The sequence below is a fragment of the Terrapene carolina genome, unplaced genomic scaffold (assembly GCF_002925995.2).
Source record: "Terrapene carolina triunguis isolate 2854851 unplaced genomic scaffold, T_m_triunguis-2.0 Scaffold402, whole genome shotgun sequence".
Classification (NCBI taxonomy): Eukaryota; Metazoa; Chordata; order Testudines; family Emydidae; genus Terrapene; species Terrapene triunguis.
Genome location: NW_020664753.1, coordinates 2,851,105 through 2,871,345, shown reverse-complemented (window position 1 = coordinate 2,871,345; position 20,241 = coordinate 2,851,105). Strand labels below are relative to the sequence as shown.

Sequence of the window (20,241 nt, the reverse complement as noted above, 5' to 3'; positions counted from 1 at the left end):
GCTGACAATCAAGCTCCCCTCTGCCTGTTGACATAGAACATGGAGGCTGCGTTGTCCGTCAACACCTGCACTGCCCGGAAAGTTGGGGATGGAAGACACTGCAAGCCAGGCAGATGGCTCTGAGCTCCCTAATGTTTATATGCAACGCAAGCTCCTTTTGAGACCATAATCCTTGAATCTGCAGTGTACCAAGATGCCCAAGGTCGGATGCATCCGAAATTAGGAAGACCGTGAGTCGCAGGCTCGCGAACGGTACACCTTCCACCACCTGAATCAGGTTGGACCACCAATGCAGAGAGGTAAGTATCCATGGAGGGATCGTGATGACCTTGTCTAGGTGATGTCTGGCCGGGGAGTGGACCGACGCCAGCCACATCTGGAGGGGATGCACCCTGCGTCTCGCATGTCGGATAATGAATGTGCATGCTGCCATGTGCCCCAAGAGTCTAAGACAGACCCAGGCAGTGGTGTGAGGGTGTGCGGTGACGCTGGCAATCAGATCTGACATTGCCCTGAACCTGGCCTCTGGCAGGAACGCTCTGGCTCAGGTAGAGTCGAGCACCACTCCAATAAACTCTATCCGTTGGACCAGGATCACCGTTGATTTTTGTTAGTTTATCAACAGGCTCAGAGCTTGACAAGTGGCTCACGTCTCGACGTTGCGCTGGACCTGGACCCGGACCCTGGAGCAGCCCTTGATGAGCCAGTCATTGATGAATGGATAGATCTGGATACCCTGACATCTGAGGTAGGCTGCCACCACCGACATGCATTTAGTATACACCCTTGGCACCGTTGTTAGGCCAAAAAGGAGCACTGCGAATTGGTAGTGGGCGGTCCCAACTACGAAACGTAGGAACCATGTGTGTCTGTGAAATATCGATATATGAAAGTAAGTGTCTTTCAGATCGAGGGGCAGCATACCAGTCTCCCGGATCCAGGGAAGGAATGATGGAGGCCAAGGAGACCATGCAGAACTTCAACTTCTTGAGATACTGGTTGAGGCTCTGCAGGTCGAGGATAGGTTTGTAGACCCCCCTTAGCTTTTAGGATAAAAAAAATAGTGGAGTAAAATCCTTTCCCCCTCAAGTGCAGAGGGACTTCCTCCACGGCTCCCACCTCCAGAAGGCCCTGTACCTCCTGAGTGAGCAGATGCTCGTGAGAAGGGTCCCTGAAGAGGGACGGGGAGGAAGGGTGGAATAAAAATAAACTGAAGGTTATATCCCCCTGCTACTGTGCTGAGGACCCACTGTTCTGATGTGATAGAGGCACAGGCAGGGAGGAAAAGGGACAAACAGTTGGAAAACAACAGGGAAGCAGGATCCAGGACACAGGCTGGAACGTCGCCCTCAAGCGTACCCTCAAAATGCCTGCTTGTTACCCAGCTGGTTACAGGTGGAGCTTGAGTGAGCAGAGGATGCCGGCGCTTATAACTCTTGCCAACACTTATAGCCCTTGCCCTTCTTGCAGAAGGGCTCTGACCGAGGTCGGGTCCCGAACCCGTGGGGCTCTTGCAGCTTAAACTGCTTCCTCATCGGCCCCAGCGTGTGAGGGCCCAGGGAGCGCAAGGTAGCTCTAAAGTTTTTCAAGTCATGTAATTTACTGTCTGTCTGTTCTGAAAACAGTGCCAGGCCATCGAATGGGAAGTCCTGGATGGATTGTTGAACCTCCATCGATAGACCCGTTGACTGCAACCAGGGCCTCTTAGAAATGGCCGAAGCCACAGTCCGCCGCAACTGAGGCTGCTTGGAGGGCTGCCCTGGCCACAGCTCTGCCCTCATCGAGGATAGTCAGGAATTCCTTCCTGGGTTCCTCTGGCAGCGAATCTGTAAACTTGGGCATGGACTGCCAAATATTAAAATTGTAACAGCCAAGTAAGGCCTGATGGTTGACTACTCTCAGCTGGAGGCTGGACGTAGAATAAATTTTGCTACCAAAGAGATCGAGCCTCTTTGCCTCCTTGTTCTTAGGCATTGATCCCAGTTGGCCCTGTCTAGCGTGCTCATTGGCTGCTGACACAACCAGTGATCTTGGGGCAGGGTGGATATAAAGATACTCATACCCCTTAGCGGGGATGTAGTATTTTCTTTCCACCCACTTGGAGATAGGGGACAGGGAGGAGGCTATCTGCCACAGGGCCTCAGTAATTTTCACCACTCCCTTGTGCACCAGCAATGCCACCTTGGAGGGGGCTGCTGCCCTTGGCACATCGAACAGGGAGTCCAAGGGTTCTGCCAGTTCCTCAGCTTCCAGCCCCAGGTTTGAGGCAACCCTCTTCAAAAGCTCCTGGTAGGCCCCGCTATCACCTCATTGGGCGAAGATGAGGAGGCGGCGGCAGGTCTGCCAACTCCGCCGATTCTGCTAGGAGAGCCTTGGCCAAGGCTGGCTGGCCCTAGGGAGCCTGCTCTGACTCCGCGTCCGAGTCAGGGGGTAGGCAGGAGACTGTTGCTGACTGTCTTTCAGATGCCCCCGAGACCGACCTATGCCCCTGCAAGCGGTGGGGAAACCCCCAGGGGTTCCATAGATGCCAGGGGTCAGGCCACTGACCCTGGGGCCATGCTGCCACTGGTGGCCCAGAGGGGAATGCCGATGCCCTCGGTGAGTGGCCTTGGCCTACAGGCAGGGTCTCCTCCTTGCTGTCCGAGCCCGAAGGAGAGACTTGTCTGGGGGATGAGGACAGTACCGAGGCCGCTTACCTACCCTGATCCCATCAGCTCTGGCCATGGACCTCCACTGAGGACCTGTACAGGGGTGATGGCTCTCGGTGTTGCGACCCTGGTGACCGGCCGCAGCGTTTGGTGGATTGGCAACAATACCCCGATTGATGCCTCATGTTTAGAGAGCGGTGCCACTCTGTAAATAGGGAACGAGAAGACCGATGTGTCAGAGAATGTCGACATGCCCACAGTGAACCGTATCGGTGACGGGGCTCCAGGGACCAACATCTCAACCCTCCGGAAAGATGCCATGAGCTGGGAGAGTGGCTCAGGCACTCCCAGCACCGGGGCTCTGGGGACTGGTGCCGCGTCTCTGCGGGTCTGCGTCAGACCACTGGTGATCGACGCCTAGGACCTGAGAAATGGTGCCTAGAGTCCGGGGACAAACGCCGGGAACTCTGGCAGATAAGCCGACCCGCGTCCGGGGGCTGGTGGTGCTGTTCAGACAAGGGCTGACGGGGCACCCCCTGAGGCAAGGAGCAGTGCCGCACTGATGGAGTCCACTGGAAAGGTCCCAAGGCGGGTTTACTCCTTGAACAGGGCATCTCAGCAGCCGGCGTGGGTGGCACCAGAAAGGACAGTATGTCCTTAGCTGCCTGAAAGGCCTCCGGGATGGTCTTGAAGCAGGCTCGACAGCTCAGCGGGAATCGGAGCCTGGCCACCGTCCGGAGAGGAAGAGCTACCCCGCGCGGGGTCTGCTCCTCTGACTCTCTCCTTCCCTTCATGGGACTCAGAAGATTGCCCCCTCCCGGCCTTTCTTTGCTTTTTAGTCAGTACCGGGGATGGGGATCGGCGCTGGTCGCTGCCAGAGGCGCACTCTGCACTTAGGCCACAGTGCTTGGAGCAGAATCCGATCTCGTCGGCTTCGAGGCCGGTGCGAGGGCTGACTCCATAAGGAGCGCTCGAATACGAATGTTCCGCTCCTTTTTGGTCAGCGGCCTAAAGTTCGTGCAAATCCAATATTTGTTGCTCAAGTGGGTTTCCCCTAAACAGTTCAGGCAGCTTCTATGGGAATCATTGACTGGCATGGGGTTTTTGCAACAGTCACAAGGTTTGAAGCCCAGGGACCGTGGCATGCCTGTCCCTAGGCTGAGTCCCGTATGGGACTAATTAACTATTTCTAATTTAACACTAAGGGAACTATTAACTATGCAACTTAAAAAAACTATACACAACAAATTAGGAAATCTTGCTGAAGCACTGTCACTGGTGGTAAGGAATTGAGGGAGGGAGGAGCCGGTGGCATCCCTTATACCAGCGCATATGCGCGCCAGTCCAGAGGGTGCCAGAGCCGGTGCCCTACGGATACCACTGAAGGAAAAACTTCTGGCACCAGTGCATATGACGAGCACACACACCTACAATGGAATGGACGTGAGCAAGCACTTGAAGAACCACCCTTGATTTTGCCAACCGACATGCAAGCACAAATGGAAGCAGAACAGACAGCTGAACTTTTAACTCAGCTACCAGAAGATTTTAAAGAATTGGAAATGTTTTACTAACAGATTCCTAAATTCTCTGATACTATTAAGTCTGAACAAAAATTAAGATTTTGTCATTATGTATTACACTGGCTTAGTGCATGTCATCATGTCTCAAGTTGCTGGCCTCTGCACTGGTAGCAGCCTACTACTGAATGTCAGCTAATAAAGTTAATTTTCCAGTTAAGGTGATAGAGACTTGTAGCTTTGGTGCTGATGGTCCCTAAGTTCTATCACAGCTGGCCACCTGTGATGGACCTGATGCCTCAACAGCGTTCATCTAAACAAAGCCTGACTGTAGCTGTCAACAGTACTATTTCAATACTGATCATTTCAGCAAAAAATCCAGCTGCTTGGGAACTGAAGGCAAAACTTGGGTAGGATCCTACCACTTCCAGTTGCCAATCTGACTTCTACACATGACTATGACTTCACTGCAGGATAGGTAAAGAACAAATGTTTGGGCTGTGAGAGGAGCAAATGTTTATAAAACTACACATGCAACTTTATATGGAGGGGAAAAAGTACTGAAGCAACATTTCTTTTGTATCTGTTTCCAAGTTTGCTCTCATCAGAGATGGAAATTCTGGATTGCTCTCGGAGGCCAAGTCAGCTTTGTTTCACTTTGTATTGAGAAAGAGAGAATATTAGTCAGCATTACTACATCCTCTGCAGTCTTGCTGCTTAGTTAGAACATCCAACTTAAACATTGTTATATTTTATATATTTAAATACTAATCATAGAACCATAGAGTTAGACGGGACCAGAAGGGTTATCTAGTCTTATCCCCTGCCAAGACGCAGGATTCATTGTGTCTAAACAATGCAAGACAGACAGCTATCCAACACCCTTTTGAAAACTTCCAGTGAAGGAGCTTCAACAACCTCCCTAGGCAGTCTGGTCCATTGTCTTACTGTTCTTACAGTTAGGAAGCTTTTCCTGAGATTTAACCTAAATCTGCTATGCTGTAGTTTGAACCCATTGCCTCTTGTTCTGCCCTGTGTGGCAAGAGAAAACAACATTTCTCCATCTTTTTATGACAGCCTTTCAAATATCTGAAGACTGCTATCACATCCCCCCTTAGTCTCCTCTTTTCCAAACTGAACATACCCAGTTCCTTCAATCTTTGCTCACATGGCTTGCATTCCATCCATTTGATCGTCTTTGTTGCTTGTGTCTGGATCCTTTCCAGTTTCTCTACGTCCTTTCTATACACTGGTGACCAAAACTGGACACAGTACTCCAGCTGAGGCCTAACTAGCGCCGAGTAGAGCGGTACTGTCACCTCCTGTGACTTGCAAGCTATGCCTCTGTTAATGCATCCCAAAACTGCATTTGCTTTTTTTGCCACTCACATTGCTGACTCATGTTGAAGTTGTGATCCACCACAACTCCCAGATCCTTCTCCGCAGTGCTGCTGCCAAGCCAGTTATCCTCCATTCAGCGTTTATGCATTTGCTTTTAATTCCCAAAGTGTAGCACCTTGCCTTTGTTTAATTTTCATTTGTTGTCTACAGCTCAGTTCTCCAATTTATCAAGATCCCTTTGAATTTTAGCTCTACCCTCCAAAGTGTCTGCAACTCCCCCCCTTCCCCCCCCCAAGCTTTGTGTCATCTGCAAATTTGATCAGTAATAGTAATGCTTGTGGCAGTCTAAATATTCTTTGGACACAAGTTAAGGAATAACAGCTGAAAAGTTGTACAGCTTTCCCCCCTCTGAAACCAGACATCGAAACCCACTTTTTACCTTAAAGATTCAGATAATGGTGTTAAAGTGCCATCCCCCCTGTCTACAACACGGAAGAAATTCAACTGATCTCCTTCCCGGTACACCAAGAAGGTAACTTGTTTGTTGGATGGCCCCTTCTCCCAGACCTCATCTCGACTGGGGTCCATGTATTCAGCCATTTCCCTAATAGGGTCTTCCACAGGAACTATAGGAGAAAACAGAATGAAAAACAGTCTATTTCAACTTTGAAGTCTAATCCCTCAAAGAGGCTGAGGTAGAACACCTCAACCTGCATACTGTGTTTAAAGAAATCTACAGTGATGGTCTGAAAATGTCACTGATGGAACAGTCTTCAGGAAGAAAACAGTAATCTGCACAACTTGAACTATTCAACCTAAAATGAGTTTTTTCAGCCAGCACTCAAACATAAAACACTTGCATAGATGTAGTTTGAACTCCCTGTGGTTCCAAGTCATTTGTGGGAGTGCATTCAAGAGTCTGAAGCACTCTAGTACCTAGCTCAAGTTCCCACACCTCTCCCTGCTATGTTTATATCTCCACCCTCTAGGGGACTTCAATGACTGCTGGCAGTGAGCCCAGAGGAGCCAATGGAGCCTCCCTGAGTTGACATGTCTAAATGCTGACATTTATGAGCCTTTAGCTACCTGAGACAGGGTTTTATCACCCAGCTTCACAAGCACCTACATTCCTCCTGTCAAGAGACATTAAAATCCATATCACAGCTACCTTGCAGTCACTCACTGCTCTTTTAAAAGGAAATTATAGTCACAGGAAGTCCAGTAGCACCTGCTACAACATTTAGGAAAGCTATGGCATGAATGCTTTGACCACATCATTGTGTGCATTATAATAATAATAATAATATATGGAGATATACCTATCTCATAGAACTGGAAGGGACCCTGAAAGGTCATCGAGTCCAGCCCCCTGCCTTCACCAGCAGGAACAATACTGATTTTGCCCCAGATCCCTAAGTGGCCCCCTCAAGTATTGAACTCAAAACCCTGGGTTTAGCAGGCCAATGCTCAAACCACTGAGCTATGCCCTCCCCCCAAACACTTGGGGACAGCTTTGAGGTAGGGTTATTTTTAAAGCTCAGGTGCCAGAAACAGTTGACTGGAATGGTACAAAGCGCAACCTAAAAATGAAGGTGTTTGTTATTATCCCCTATTCATCTGTCTGGCTCTCCTCCCCTTTCCATTACTAGCCCCTCCCTTTGTTGACTCCTCTTATTGAAGCAGACCCCACATCACCAGCAGCAGCTCCAAGCAGAACTCCACATATGGGAAAGGATGGAATGAGATAAATGAGCAGACCATGAGATCCTGCTTAGTTACTAAAGATCTGGCATCAGACCCTGCCTCTTCCTAACTGCCTACAACAGAAGAAGAGAGAAGTCCCGCACACACTGGTGGCTTTGGACAGAAAGCACACCTTTTCCCCCAGCACTGCCATACTTGCATAGGAGATGGGGAGAACGACACAAAAGGGAAAGGCAAACCAAACACAGAGGGGCCTTCAGATGTCCAAGGATGAGATAGAAAGACAGAGGAGAAAAAAAAGTTAGCTGGTTAAGGGTGGAGAATTCTACTAACTAGATTTATAAGTAAAATAAATTAACTAGATCCAATACCTAGAGAGACTGATAGGAAAACCTTAAATATAAACTTCCCCCTAAAATATTTAAATCTCATTTGAAAGTGAGCAGAGGAGATACAAAGACCAATGAAATCAGACCCACTTTGGGGTTTTAAACCTTGATTAATTTTACCATTCTAAAATGAGGAAGAGTGAGGTTAGATTTGATTACTCTAATCTGAATTAGAGAAAATAATCCCAACAGTGCTCACTATGTTTTAAGTATATTGAGCTGAATATTTTTTCTGGCAAAGAGATTAGTTTTTGAGGAATCCTAGCAGAAGCCTGTTAAGTGACTGAAATTTACAACAAACTGCTTTACAGTTTATTTAGAAGGGTGCAACCCATTCTACCTTCAGCTTTGCCAGAGTATGATTAGAGCAAGGAGCACCTTTAGAAATAAAGACTAATGTAATTCTCCCATGAAAATAACTCAACCTACAAGCACGCAGTGAAAAGACTAGAGCAGAGTTTTGTAAAACAAGGCATTTTTACAGTTATGTACGGTAGATTGTACTTACAGTGACATTGCAACTGAGATTTCATTATATGAAAGCTCTGTCAGGCAGATTATTTTTAATTGCCTTTGAAAGTTGAACTCATTTAAGCCTGATTAGATGTGAATCCCCTACAAGATGTGTAGAGTTCTCTTCTACAGCGTGCTTTACAAGTGAAAATAGCAAAGGGATTTCCTCACTTTCAGCTTTCATGCCTCTGTGACTTTTATCACATAACAATGCTTTACCTATCCCAGGCTAGGCTGCGGCCCCATCTGTATGTAGTAATAAGCAAAAGAGGCGTCAGCATGACATGCTTGGGTAACCACTGCTGCAGTTTAAGAGCTGTCATTCACAGGGCACGGAGATTCTGAAGTCATAAGAGAATGTTTGGTGCGATAATTCTCATGCTCAAACTACAATGCTCTTCGACCTCCAAGCTATTTCAGAATATTGCTGAAGGGGGCGTTTGCAAAAAGATCTGGGTGTCCTTGTATATATGCTTTGTGAGCATGAACTGTTTTCCAACCTTGAACCCCAGCTGTCATCTCTTTGGATGAGAGTCACCTAAAAATTGCATTGTCCAACTGTGCTAGGTTCAAAAAGTTTGAAAATTAAAAAGCAAAAACAAATCAGTCCAGGGATCAGTAACGTGTCCGTGGTAAAAATTTTGAGGTCCGTGGTAAATTTTCAAAAAATTGAATGAGTGAATGACATAAAACCCCCTTCCCCATGTCCGACACCAAGTACAGTAATTTTGTCAAATGTCCATTGCACAACATGGTGGTGCCGACCCCTGAATCAGTCTATCACATTTCTAGTTCAGAATCAGTATAGAGGCAGTCCTGTGCACGTATTTTCATCAGCATTCAAAGTGCAGTCCATTCATGAAACTATTTGAAGTCGGTAGCTCTACTTTGCTGCCCTTCTCAAAACCCATTCTGCATTTTCAGCAATTAAACTTTATATCCTCCTTTTTGCTTCCCTTTTCGCTAGACTATTAAAAATTGAGAATAGTTTACATGCAAACAAATGATGTGTTGGGTCACGTGAAATGCAGAAGCTGGCAAGGCCATGTGTTGCCAAAATTACTGCCCTACTCTTTCCTTCATGACTAGGGACGCACTACAGAACTTCAGATTATTAGGTAAGGATGGACCTTATTAGGACGACTCCTCTAGAGTTCTGCGCTAATGTAACTCAGCCTGAAAAGTGGATAATAAAACAAAGAGTTAACTTATGTTGGGCTGAGGAAGAACTGCCACTGAAGTAAGCAATGAAGATAATAGAAACAATCAAATCTCAGGGCTCTGAAAAAACAAACCTCTTCATAGGGAAGCTAATGTGATCTCAAAACACAATGGCATGTATTGAAGCAAAGGCTCCCATAATGTCTACACTCCAAATAGCTCTGGATTCCTGATACTACTCTTCTCTTCCCCCCCTCCCTTTTTTTTAAAAAGGCATACTGACTTGAAATATAGCCAGTTTTATGAAGTGAGTTAGTAACATGTAGCACCCATGTCCAAGTTCGACAGACTATACACAAGTGTGCTAAATGAAAAAAAGTAATAATCTTCTAATAACTTTGCTAATAATAATCTTAGTGTTATAAACATCAGAAGATACATTTTTAGGCAAGCATGATTTTTAAGATGTGTCCCTTTACCAACGCATAATATATTTTCACATTTCACGTTACACAATTAGGACATGCAGAATTTAACCATTCCAACAGAATGGGAACTTAGCCATGATAGCAGAGATTTTTCAATGTTAGTTAGGAATTTGGGGATTTCAGTTGGCATACAACTCCATAAAAGTCTCCTTTGGAAATCCCACCATAATGTGTACATATTATCTATTCCAACTTTTCCAGTTAAATTTATAGATTAATACTTTATTGTATCATTAAATTTATACTGTAAGACATGCAGTTCAGGATGTGTGAGGCAGCCAAGTCAATAGTTTTATTGCAATATTCACTTTTCAAAGTCTAATCCAACTTCACATCAAGAGTTTCCTTTAGGCCAGGGGTCGGCAACCTTTCAGAAGTGGTGTTCCGAATCTTCATTTATTCACTTTAATTTAAGGTTTTGCGTGCCAGTAATACATTTTAACGTTTTTAGAAGGTCTCTTTCTAGAAGTCTATAATATATAACTAAACTATTGTTGTATGTAAAGTAAATAAGGTTTCTAAAATGTTTAAGAAGCTTCATTTAAAATTAAATTAAAATGCAGAGCCCCCTGGACCAGTGGCCAGGACCCGGGCAGTGTGAGTGCCACTGAAAATCAGCTCGTGTGCCACCTTCGGTGCATGTGCCATAGGTTGCCTACGCCTGCTTTAGGCTAATGGGTTTGGGCTAATGGCTTTTAAAAACACAAAATATGACAAATGAAAGATGGGTGAACAGACCCTTATATATTCCTCAAAAATCTTTCAATTCCTTTACAATCAAAGTCCATTCAGCCAAAAAGCTTGACTAAAATACAATGGTCTACAGTTATGAGCATTTGTGTAAGAGTCATTATTAGACTGTCTTGATTCTTCACATGAAACCAACACAAACAAACTTGTACCTACCTCTTCTAGTGTTAATAGGCCCACCTCGCATAGCCAGTACCAGCTTCAAAGTGCAACCTTCTGAAATGCTGCAAATAGTCAACAAAAAAGGTGAAGTTTTGTAATACTCTCAGTTTCCAATAGTAATAGTTATTATATTTGGAACAGTTAGTTTTAGTTTTATCTTATACTCACTTGTAATCATTCAAGCAATAGTCATCCTCCAACTCCACATTATTCCAAATTAAGTGCTGCTGAGAGACAGGAATACCTTCAAAAAGACAACATTAAAAGTTAGTCAATTAGTATAAAGTCACTGTAGAATCTTCTTCAGAGAGACTAAAAACTGGTTGAGTTTTCCAGCCACACCACTTGCCAGACATTAGGCACGCATTTAAATACATTGCAAGGACTATAACTTAGACTAAAGAGCTACCACCCATAGTTAGGGTTTGTCTACACTGCAAGTTGAGGTGTATTGCAACTCAGGAAGGCACACCCATACTAGCACGGCTTAAGCTACAGCAAATGTGGCCTTACTCAAGGGCTTCCCAAATTCTGCTCCTCAACACTGCTTCTGTGGTATTTCAGTCATCCAGTTCCTACCCCCTGAATCTTGTGCACACACTTTGGGTAAATCTATACTTATGGCAGTGTGTAGCGTACAGACACTGAATGCCCTGCTGCTTACACCCTTACTAGCCATGCAGCCAGTGAGGTATTGCTTAGGTGAGTACAGACATGCCAGAACCCTAGGGTACACACACTACATGGCTTTCTACACACCCAAGCACAGTGCCTTCCACATCTTCACTTTTAGCAGTGTAGTATCCTGCTGCCTCCTTGCCAGCAGAGCCTTTCCCTACCACAGTGAAAGACTCCAGTGGCAGGGAAAAGCAGTGGGGTCCCTGCTGCTCAAGCCTTTCCCAACTGCCTCCCACCTGCCAGAGCCATTCACTGCCTTGTATAGCAACATGCCACAACGTGGACACAGCCTGCCCTTCACTGCTGTGTGTAGCAGCATGTATCCTTCATGCTGCCACCAGTGTAGACAAGGTCTTTGAGCCTTGGCAGCAAGTTAGAATAAGGCTTCTGCCTCTGACCAGTTACGGATACAAAAACTTGTCTGTCAGATCATCCCTTACCTTGGATAATAGCCAATGGCTACACTTCAGTGTTTTAGATAAAGATTGCCCACCCATGGCAGCCCTAGTTAGACCAGGCTTCACCAGTTTATAGTGTTTTTACTTCTGTATCTGCTAAATCTGAAGTTTCAGATTCCGGTGCAGGATCCACGGCTATGCAAAATTTGGGCTACGAACACTCACAGGTCTGTTTTTTAAATTACAGAAACACTTTACTAATCTTATGTCTGGTAAAGCTTGTTATTAAACCACACCAACATTTTAGGACAAATTTGACATGACAGCGTATTATTAAAAGGAAACAGGGTTGAAGTGCTGAGAAGCAGCAGTGAACATGAGGTCTGTGTTTTGCACTGGAAATTACAGGAAGTCATGTGTTTCACTTGCTGGCTAACTTTGTTTTCCCTCCATGTGTATGGACAACTCATTTATAGTTTGACACTCATTTAAAGCAAACTGTACAGAGTTCAGTAATGACCCTTTATACCTTCCTAAAAGAAGAGTGACAGTTTCCAGTCTTGATTTCTTGGGTAGACTCACAACCAAACACACGTTTGAAAGGAAAAATATTTTTAATCGGCAAGTTATTTAAGATTGAAAGGTAGATAGCCAAAGGCACAAATTACAGTTAGCATGTTGATCGGTCTGCTGGGCCTTTGAAAATTAACAAAGTGTCAGGTGGAAGCAATTCTGTCCAAATGACCCACACAAAGTACAGTACATTTTAAGACTTCATTAAAAACATTCTACAAATATAGTAAGTAGAATGAAACTATATGGAAACCACATACTGCCTGCCTGCAGGAGAAGTGGAAACACTAATCTTCACGCTGAGGCACAAGGGTCATGGCACTGGACGCAAAAAGCTAGCACTCTCTAATTCATGCAAATACCTCCCAAAACACAGCAGTGGAGAATCCTCAGCTTTTGCATCTCTGTTGCTCCTTTACATATTCCTTTCCTAGTGGCCTAGTAAGGTGGAAATGTAAAAAATCATACCCATTTTATGGTTTGCGCTCCTCCTGGCACTAGTAAGATTCCTCCATAGGACAATTAACACACTGAGAAAGGGTTACTTGGCCTTATGAATACATTCAGATAAGAATTTATGATGTGTATCCAAATGGCTCTTCATAGCCAAACATTAAAATTACATTGTAGTATGTACACTTCCCTTCATCCTCTGAAACACTGAAAATTGAGTTGTGCTGTGACAGAAGAAATATGGAAGAGGATGCTGTTCTTGCATACAACTGATAAAGTAAAAAGAGAGATGTAATTACTCCTTGGCAGGATCGAGTGATTTAAATCAGGCTGAGGCTGGGGCCTCTGGGTGGAATTTTCAAAAACATCTAAGACGTAGAAACACAAGGGTCATGGACTTCAAACTGCAAATCCTGATGGAACGCTATATATGGGCTGGTGAAACATTTCAGCTTTCTTCACTTGAGGCAGTTCAATATACTGTATAGGAGGGTGATACTGATTACCAATACAGCATGGTCTATTTGCTTATCAATCTGGTGTCTGAGTTTATGATGGTCAGGCTGTTAATGGGGCCATGGACTTGGTCTTTGTCAGCATACAGCAACATTTTAAGTGTGAAACTTTTTAATAGGAAAAAATAGTAAAATCTGAAATTCTACTTGCAATTAGGAAGCTATAAAACATTCAATTTTAGCAATTTAAGACTACAGAACAGGAAATAAAGAACTAGCAGCATATAAATGAGTAAAAATGATTTTTTAAATTGATGATTTTAATTCATCCTGCTTCATGGTCAAATTCAGCCATGGGAACATGATGAGTGTGCGTGTTCGTCAATGAAGGCAGATGTGAGTCAGAATCACTATGACCACAAAGAGGAATAACGGAGGGTTACTGTACATAAGCGTTCTCAATCTTTGTAGATCTCGATGAATGAGAAGTTACTAAGTGACCAGTAACATGAACTTTCTAATGATTAGCTCTCTTTATATATAATAGGGTATTTTGCAATTTAAACAGATAGAAGCACAGTGTTCATAAGAAGCTGACAAAAAGTAGCATGTTTGCCAGGTACAGGCAATTTGTGAGAAATTGATCTTTTCCTTACTATATATTTTTGGCCTACAATAATATCACCAAACAAAAAAAATTTATATTATGTTGTCGCTCACATAACGTTTGTTCTTAATAGCTTAATCCTAACATTTCAAATATTTGAAGCAGATCATAAGTTAGTTTCTATTGACCTTTGAATACCTAGTATGAAGGAGAACAGAAAAATACAACTCCTGAATTTAACAGTGAAGAAGAGCAGTTTTGCTTTTTTGGTGATAAAAGCCTCAAATATTTTATAGTTCATAAGAACCATTTCTAAGCAGTTTCAGTAAAACAACAGATACTAAATACACCAAATTACTCCTGGTAATTCTAATGTCTGTATGCTCAATACTCTATTTACTTGTATATTCTAATACTCAAAAGTGAGGGTACAGAATAGTGTAATACACAATATGAGTTCTTTGTAATGTTTGCTTGATAACCTAGAGTACACTACGTCAACTGAAAGACACAGTAAGTGACCGAGGATACAACTGGCATCAAATATGTATGATATCCAGTTATGACACCATAGGACCCCAAACTCACCACCTCCACAGATCTCATTATGGAACACTGCACAACGTCTGTGATAAACTGCAGCAAGATACAACTTCCATAACTTCGTTTTTGAAGTGATCTTGCCCAGGTGTGTGCAATTTTAACACTATGTTGTTTAAGAGCAGGAAGAATGATTAATGTTGATAACCAAATGCTTTGTAAGATCTGCCTAGTAGTTTGAAAAATATAAGCTGCAAAATATTATGATACAGCACAATGGTTTGGAACAGTAACAACAGATCAGGGTAAGACACAAATACTAGTAAAACTGGGTTGAGCAGAGATGTCAGTGTGATAAAATGACAGAAAGGGTTCCATATATCATGCCAATGACTCTGGATATCAACAAGATGGTTTTTTTTCTAGCTGCCACCCCTGTAAACTCACCCAGCAAACTGAAAGTCAATCTGACTTTACTGATTTCTGCACCACCAAGATAAACTGCGAGGGAAGAATCTGGCCCATAGATTTACAAACCTTGCACACTGAGGCTACACAAGTATATCTGAGGAAAGACTTTGGCCCTCAAATTGGAATTTAGTCATCAATTATGTTTGATGCACATATGACAATAGAATCAAGCTCTCAAAATCATAGCACGGCAGTCAACACACCTAGCAAGAGTTGAGAACACAACAGAGCATGAACAGGGCACAAAAGAGCCAGTCGGTATCCGTTCACTGTTGCTACAGGGCCTACTGAACAATTCTGAAGCAGAGCTCACATTTTGGAGCAACTGTCAATTTTTTAAAAATAAATTATGAACTACAGGAAATGTCCCCATAAGGTTATGGGAGGGGTCACTTTTATCCCTTCAACATTAGAAGCTGCCAACATATCTTTACTTCAGCCAGAAAAAAAGGCACGAAATGACAGTAGTGCTGTGCCCATTTGAAATCTGACAAAGTCACATATGAAGGAGAAACCTTCACATGATAGAGCAACAAATGCCTTTTCTTCAGCTGGCTATTTAATAATTGGTCATATTTGACGTCTGCAGCAGGAGCAAAAGCAAGTTGGCAAAAACCAGTGAGTCTTAAGTTGAAAACCATTTTACTACAGAACAGTTCTGGTTACACAGTCTTTATTGTCTGAATTTGTCATGGTTTTGTCTGCCTTGAAGGGGTGATTTCCAATTACTTTGATAAACTAATAGATCATTTGTTACAAAATGTTCTTTTGCAACAAATGACCTAACTTGAATCCTACGGAATCAGACATGTTTTTTCATTCTTCTTAAGGTGACAGTACTTTTTTTGGTGGGGTATGCTGAAAAGAAAATAATTTTACTGTCTGCAATAAGGGAAGCACAGACACACTCACTTTTATGCTGTTTCCTATAAATCCTACATTTAAAATGCAAATAAAGTAGTATCCGTTTCTGTAGATTCATATACAAGGAAAGCTGCATTAGGTGTTCTTTTGCAGGATTGTAGTTTACCTTCTATGAGGAGACAAATCTGCATACAGACTCGGAATATAAAACTGGCAATGATCATGAGGATCACACAGAGCCCCCTCGTCCTATGAAGCATGTGGCCCTGCTACTGGGCAGTTCTAATCAGTACCGATCAAGTAGGGCTCAGCTATGTCTCAAGGTTGCATCAGCTCAGCTGGCCAACTGGAGCTCAGGGGAGGGGGTGATAGCAAATTCAGGTCTTACCTCTCTCCAAACATCTACTGCCACTCCAAGTGACAACCTGCTCTGCAAGAGCCAGGGGAGCAATCCAGGTCTTCTCCCCGCCTCTCTGCCCTCAAAAGCATAATTTACATTGCTATACAGAACACTATCATTTTCTCCCCTCTTGGAGCCAGCCTGTCAGACACAGCCCTTGAAGTTCAATCCCATTCTGTCTCACTACATCTTCCAGGTTTCCTTAGTGTACCTGCTTTAACATGCCAGAAACATCTCCTCCACCCCACAACATGTGGATCAGGAAACAGGTTTGTATTTAGTATTGTAACTAAATAGTCTGTTCCCTTTTTTTATTCCACCTTGCATTTTATCACCCCAAATATTCATCTGAAGGTCAATCTATACAACTGGAACTTTCATCATATATTTGCGAAACCCTTCCCCAGGAATGACTATCTGCTGGAAGAAGTCCTTACAGGATATTAATTGACTTTTTAATATTTACTGTCCCTGATTGAAGATGTTGAGTTGGTAAAGCAATCTTTGCTTTGCCTAGGAGACCCTATCTACACTGGGGAAATGTTTCCAAAAAATGCAAGCCAGTTTTAAACCCTCTTACAGCAAGAGGAGTAGACAAGATTCCAGCAGCCAGAACTACTTTCTACAGCTGATATAAACCCCAAAGTAGGCAGTCCCACCATTTGCAGTGGTGAAGCTTGCCTCTGCAAGAAATCAGAGTAAGCTGCAGAGTTCAATCCACTCCCACTGCTTGCTTTTCAACTGAAATCAATTCTGTGACATCACAATAGGTTGCTGTAAAAGTAACTACCAGTTGATTATGACTAAGTGGTAAGGAATAAGACTGATGCTGTTTACAAGTAATGCACTTGTGATACAGAATATGAAGAGAACTGGAGGAAACATATTTCTAAAAAGAACATTTATAAAAGGTAGAACCAAAAAAGAAAAAAAATGTTCTGTATTTTGCCTTAAGGAAAGACAACTATGGGCTGAGGGGTGACTTTACAAATGTAAAAGGTTCACTTGCGGGGCCATTAGAGAGACTTGGGTAGGGAATCACTCTCAGTCCAACAGCAACAGAAGAGAACCAATTATTCCAGTCTCCTCAGTGTGTTTTTAGTAAAAGAATTCATATTTACGATTTCATTGTATTGCAGTCCAAAATCTTACCACTTTATGATCACTTTGCTTGCGTTAGTCTGATCTAGATCTACAGAGTGATTTATTGTCACATCCATGATCAATCAATATGCTGTTTTTTTACATACCCTAGCATTCTACCTTAATATACGATTCCTGCAGGAAGCGAAACTGATGCGGTGGAGGTTCCTGCTGATAGTAGTCCTATTCTGAGGAAGGCTGACTAGGACAGCATTTAAATTCTTATGCCATTGCTATCAGAGACAAATGAGGCTCTCTCTTTCACTACAGCATCTCCAAAGTCTCATTCAATGGAACTGTTCTGGGTGAAGCAAGAATCCAGGTTGTCACTGCCTTGAAGATAATCAAGTGTGTTTTGCTAGGGCAAGTTTGAATCTTTGCTTACAAGTTTCCTGTGATTTGCATGGGACAGACTGCATGCATGGGAACAGATCTGCGGCTGAAAGGCATGACCACCACATGCTCTGGTTGAGTTTCAAACAGTTACACACACACACTGAGGGTTTAGATGTGCTAGAGGAACTTTGGGCTCTTACCTGTTATCAAAGTTTACCTGTGCTCTTCATACCTGGTAAAATCAGCAGAGAGGTGTTGGGGCTGTTCTCGGTGAGATATCCAGCTTTCTTAAAGCAGACATCAACTATTTCCACGTCCCTAAACCTGCCCAAGAAGGTCAGATTATGAAATAGGGAGTAGGAAAGTGGCTTTGGCAGTATTTGAAATATTCATATTTACTTGGTCCCCATCTGTCTGTTTTCAGGCCTGGTTACAGCGTAGACAATGCACTGGTGTCTCTTGATAATACAGCAACGGACAAAAGAATAGTTCTCTTTGCTAGTTTTTAATTCTGCTAGCAGCATTTGTTATAGTTGACCATTGTTGAGTGCAGATCTTGTAAGTGAATTGTTAACGTCATTCTGGATTTCCCTCACAGAAATCCCAGATTCTGTATTTCCTTCTCAGAGATCCTGACCTACACAATAGTAATACTTGCCTGTAACTTACATTTACAGTGTAAGATGGGATGTTTCACCATGGCATTCTATTTACATGTACAAGCTGATCAACTGCAAGTCAAGAAAAATTGCCTATCTGCCCCTACACAGCACATTGGGGAGGATCTTGGGGTCTTTTAGCCCCACTCTGGAACACTAAGCCATACAAGTGATTTTCAGAGATGAGCATTGGTGGACTTCTGTGTCTTCCACATTTTTGTGGAGTATATTTATCAGTAATTTAAAGCCTATACAATCAGACCCATTATTCAGGAATGTCAAGCAGTTTACCACTTTCCCACTCTGAGAAATGCAACTCATAAATCATAAAGTTCTAGTAAGTGGCACTATTTGTAACTATAAAACAACCTTTAGTGATAATCAAATTCTCATTGTGATCTTCCCACAAGTTAGATATGCCTAGCGTAATATGCCTATTCGCTAGCCTCCAGATTTTTTCTACAGGAAATTCAAGTTCCTCTTCCTCACCACATTCAAGGACTTCTACAGATTTCCATTTTCCTTACTCTTCCTTCTCCCTACCACCACCAGCTCTGCTCACCTTAATATGCTATTTCCTTCTTCCACTTACAGCTCCAAAACTTTTCCTTACATACTACCTCCCCTTTTCCTCCTCTTCTTGGAGCAGCTCTCCTGCTCCTGTGCATTAAGCAACTGACTCCTGTCCCCCAAATCCTTTAACTCACTTGATATGGCTAGCATTCTGCCACACATATTTACTCTCCACCACCATACTCAGCCATGATGGGGAAAAAAAACAAACAAACAACCTCATAACAACCTCTCCCTCCACTCATCATGCAACCCGTATCCCCACAGCCTCCACAAGATGTTAAAGAACTTATGAAGTCTAATTAAGGCCCTATCTACATGAAGGAAATTCACCTCTGTATAACTACATTGGTGTAGTTACACTGGTAAAAACTCTTAATGTAGACATGCTAAACTGGCACAAAATGGGGCTTAGAGCAGCACAGCTGACTTTGGTACTGGTGCAAAGCCACTGATTTAGTTGCACCAGTGCAAAGTTTCATGGAGGTAGATTTAATCCTTAGAGTTAGGCCTCCTGGGAATGGGGCCGTACTTCACATGGTGCTTTAGATCTAATAGTTAACAATAAGTCCCCATTCACTGAATAAAGTTTTTACATAAGGTAGAATAAGATCAGCATCAAAGGTGTTTTAACTTCAACACATGCAGCAACTTTGTCACTTTAAGAAAAAGCAGAGTCCACCTCCTGACTATACCTAGAAACAGTCAGTGAACTATAGGCAAGACAAATCAGCAGCTTCTTCACATTAAAACTTCAATGCTTTAAAACTCTAGCATGTGAACCAAAAAGTCGTGTCTAAGATAATCCTCTGACACAGTGAATAATATCTCCAAATAAGGAGAAATTGTTAAAGTTTTACTAGTGATAAACTGTGCCCTTATAATACCTTAGCAGGATGTACAAAAACAAGGAGGAATAAATTACAGGAAATGTCAGAAGTCTCTTTAAACCAGAGGTTACTAAACCATTAGCTACAAACTAATTTATGGACAGCATCACCCAATTACATTAATTCCCTAGCTTGATCTTCAGCACAATTATAATTAAGGGTCATTTGCAAGTTGACTTTTCCTTTAAAATGATATACAATGTGCTGACTTTATAAAGGAGAGAGACAGGTACCTTCCAATCTTTGAATTTTAGCTTTCACAGAAATCACTGTTTCAAAGGGAGCCACTCGCAGCTCAAAGCACGTTCCTGTAAGTGTCTCAATGAAGAGCTCCATAGTTTCATAAAAAGGAAGTTTGTAGTGAAACGGTCCCACGTTATCATCATTGAAGAAAGGAGGTTCTTTCTTGTTGGCCATTACAAAGGATTTACAAATTCCTTGTGTAAAGATTAGTTTGGAAACGTCGCAGACAACTGTGTTCCAGCTTTGAAAACTGGTAACGCGTATTGGTGTTCATGTTTCAAA

The 20,241-nt window shown here is 43.0% G+C and overlaps 1 protein-coding gene across 3 annotated transcripts in view; it reads right to left on the bottom strand.

Annotated features, from left to right (window-relative positions):
• Positions 1-20,241, bottom strand: part of ZFAND4 (zinc finger AN1-type containing 4) — a 38,522-nt gene extending 18,281 nt beyond the window's left edge. For 2 of the 3 annotated variants that reach the window (XM_029912970.1, XM_029912971.1), the window contains exons 1-4: positions 19,950-20,241; positions 10,845-10,920; positions 10,671-10,738; positions 5,949-6,135 (exon numbers count right to left, since the gene is read on the bottom strand). In XM_029912970.1, coding sequence (XP_029768830.1) covers positions 5,949-6,135; positions 10,671-10,738; positions 10,845-10,920; positions 19,950-20,133 — 515 coding nt within the window. In that variant the 5' untranslated portion in view covers positions 20,134-20,241. Of the gene's footprint in view, positions 1-5,948; positions 6,136-10,670; positions 10,739-10,844; positions 10,921-17,794; positions 17,813-19,949 lie in introns of those variants that run through there. The other variant, XM_026658159.1, reaches the window with a different exon arrangement.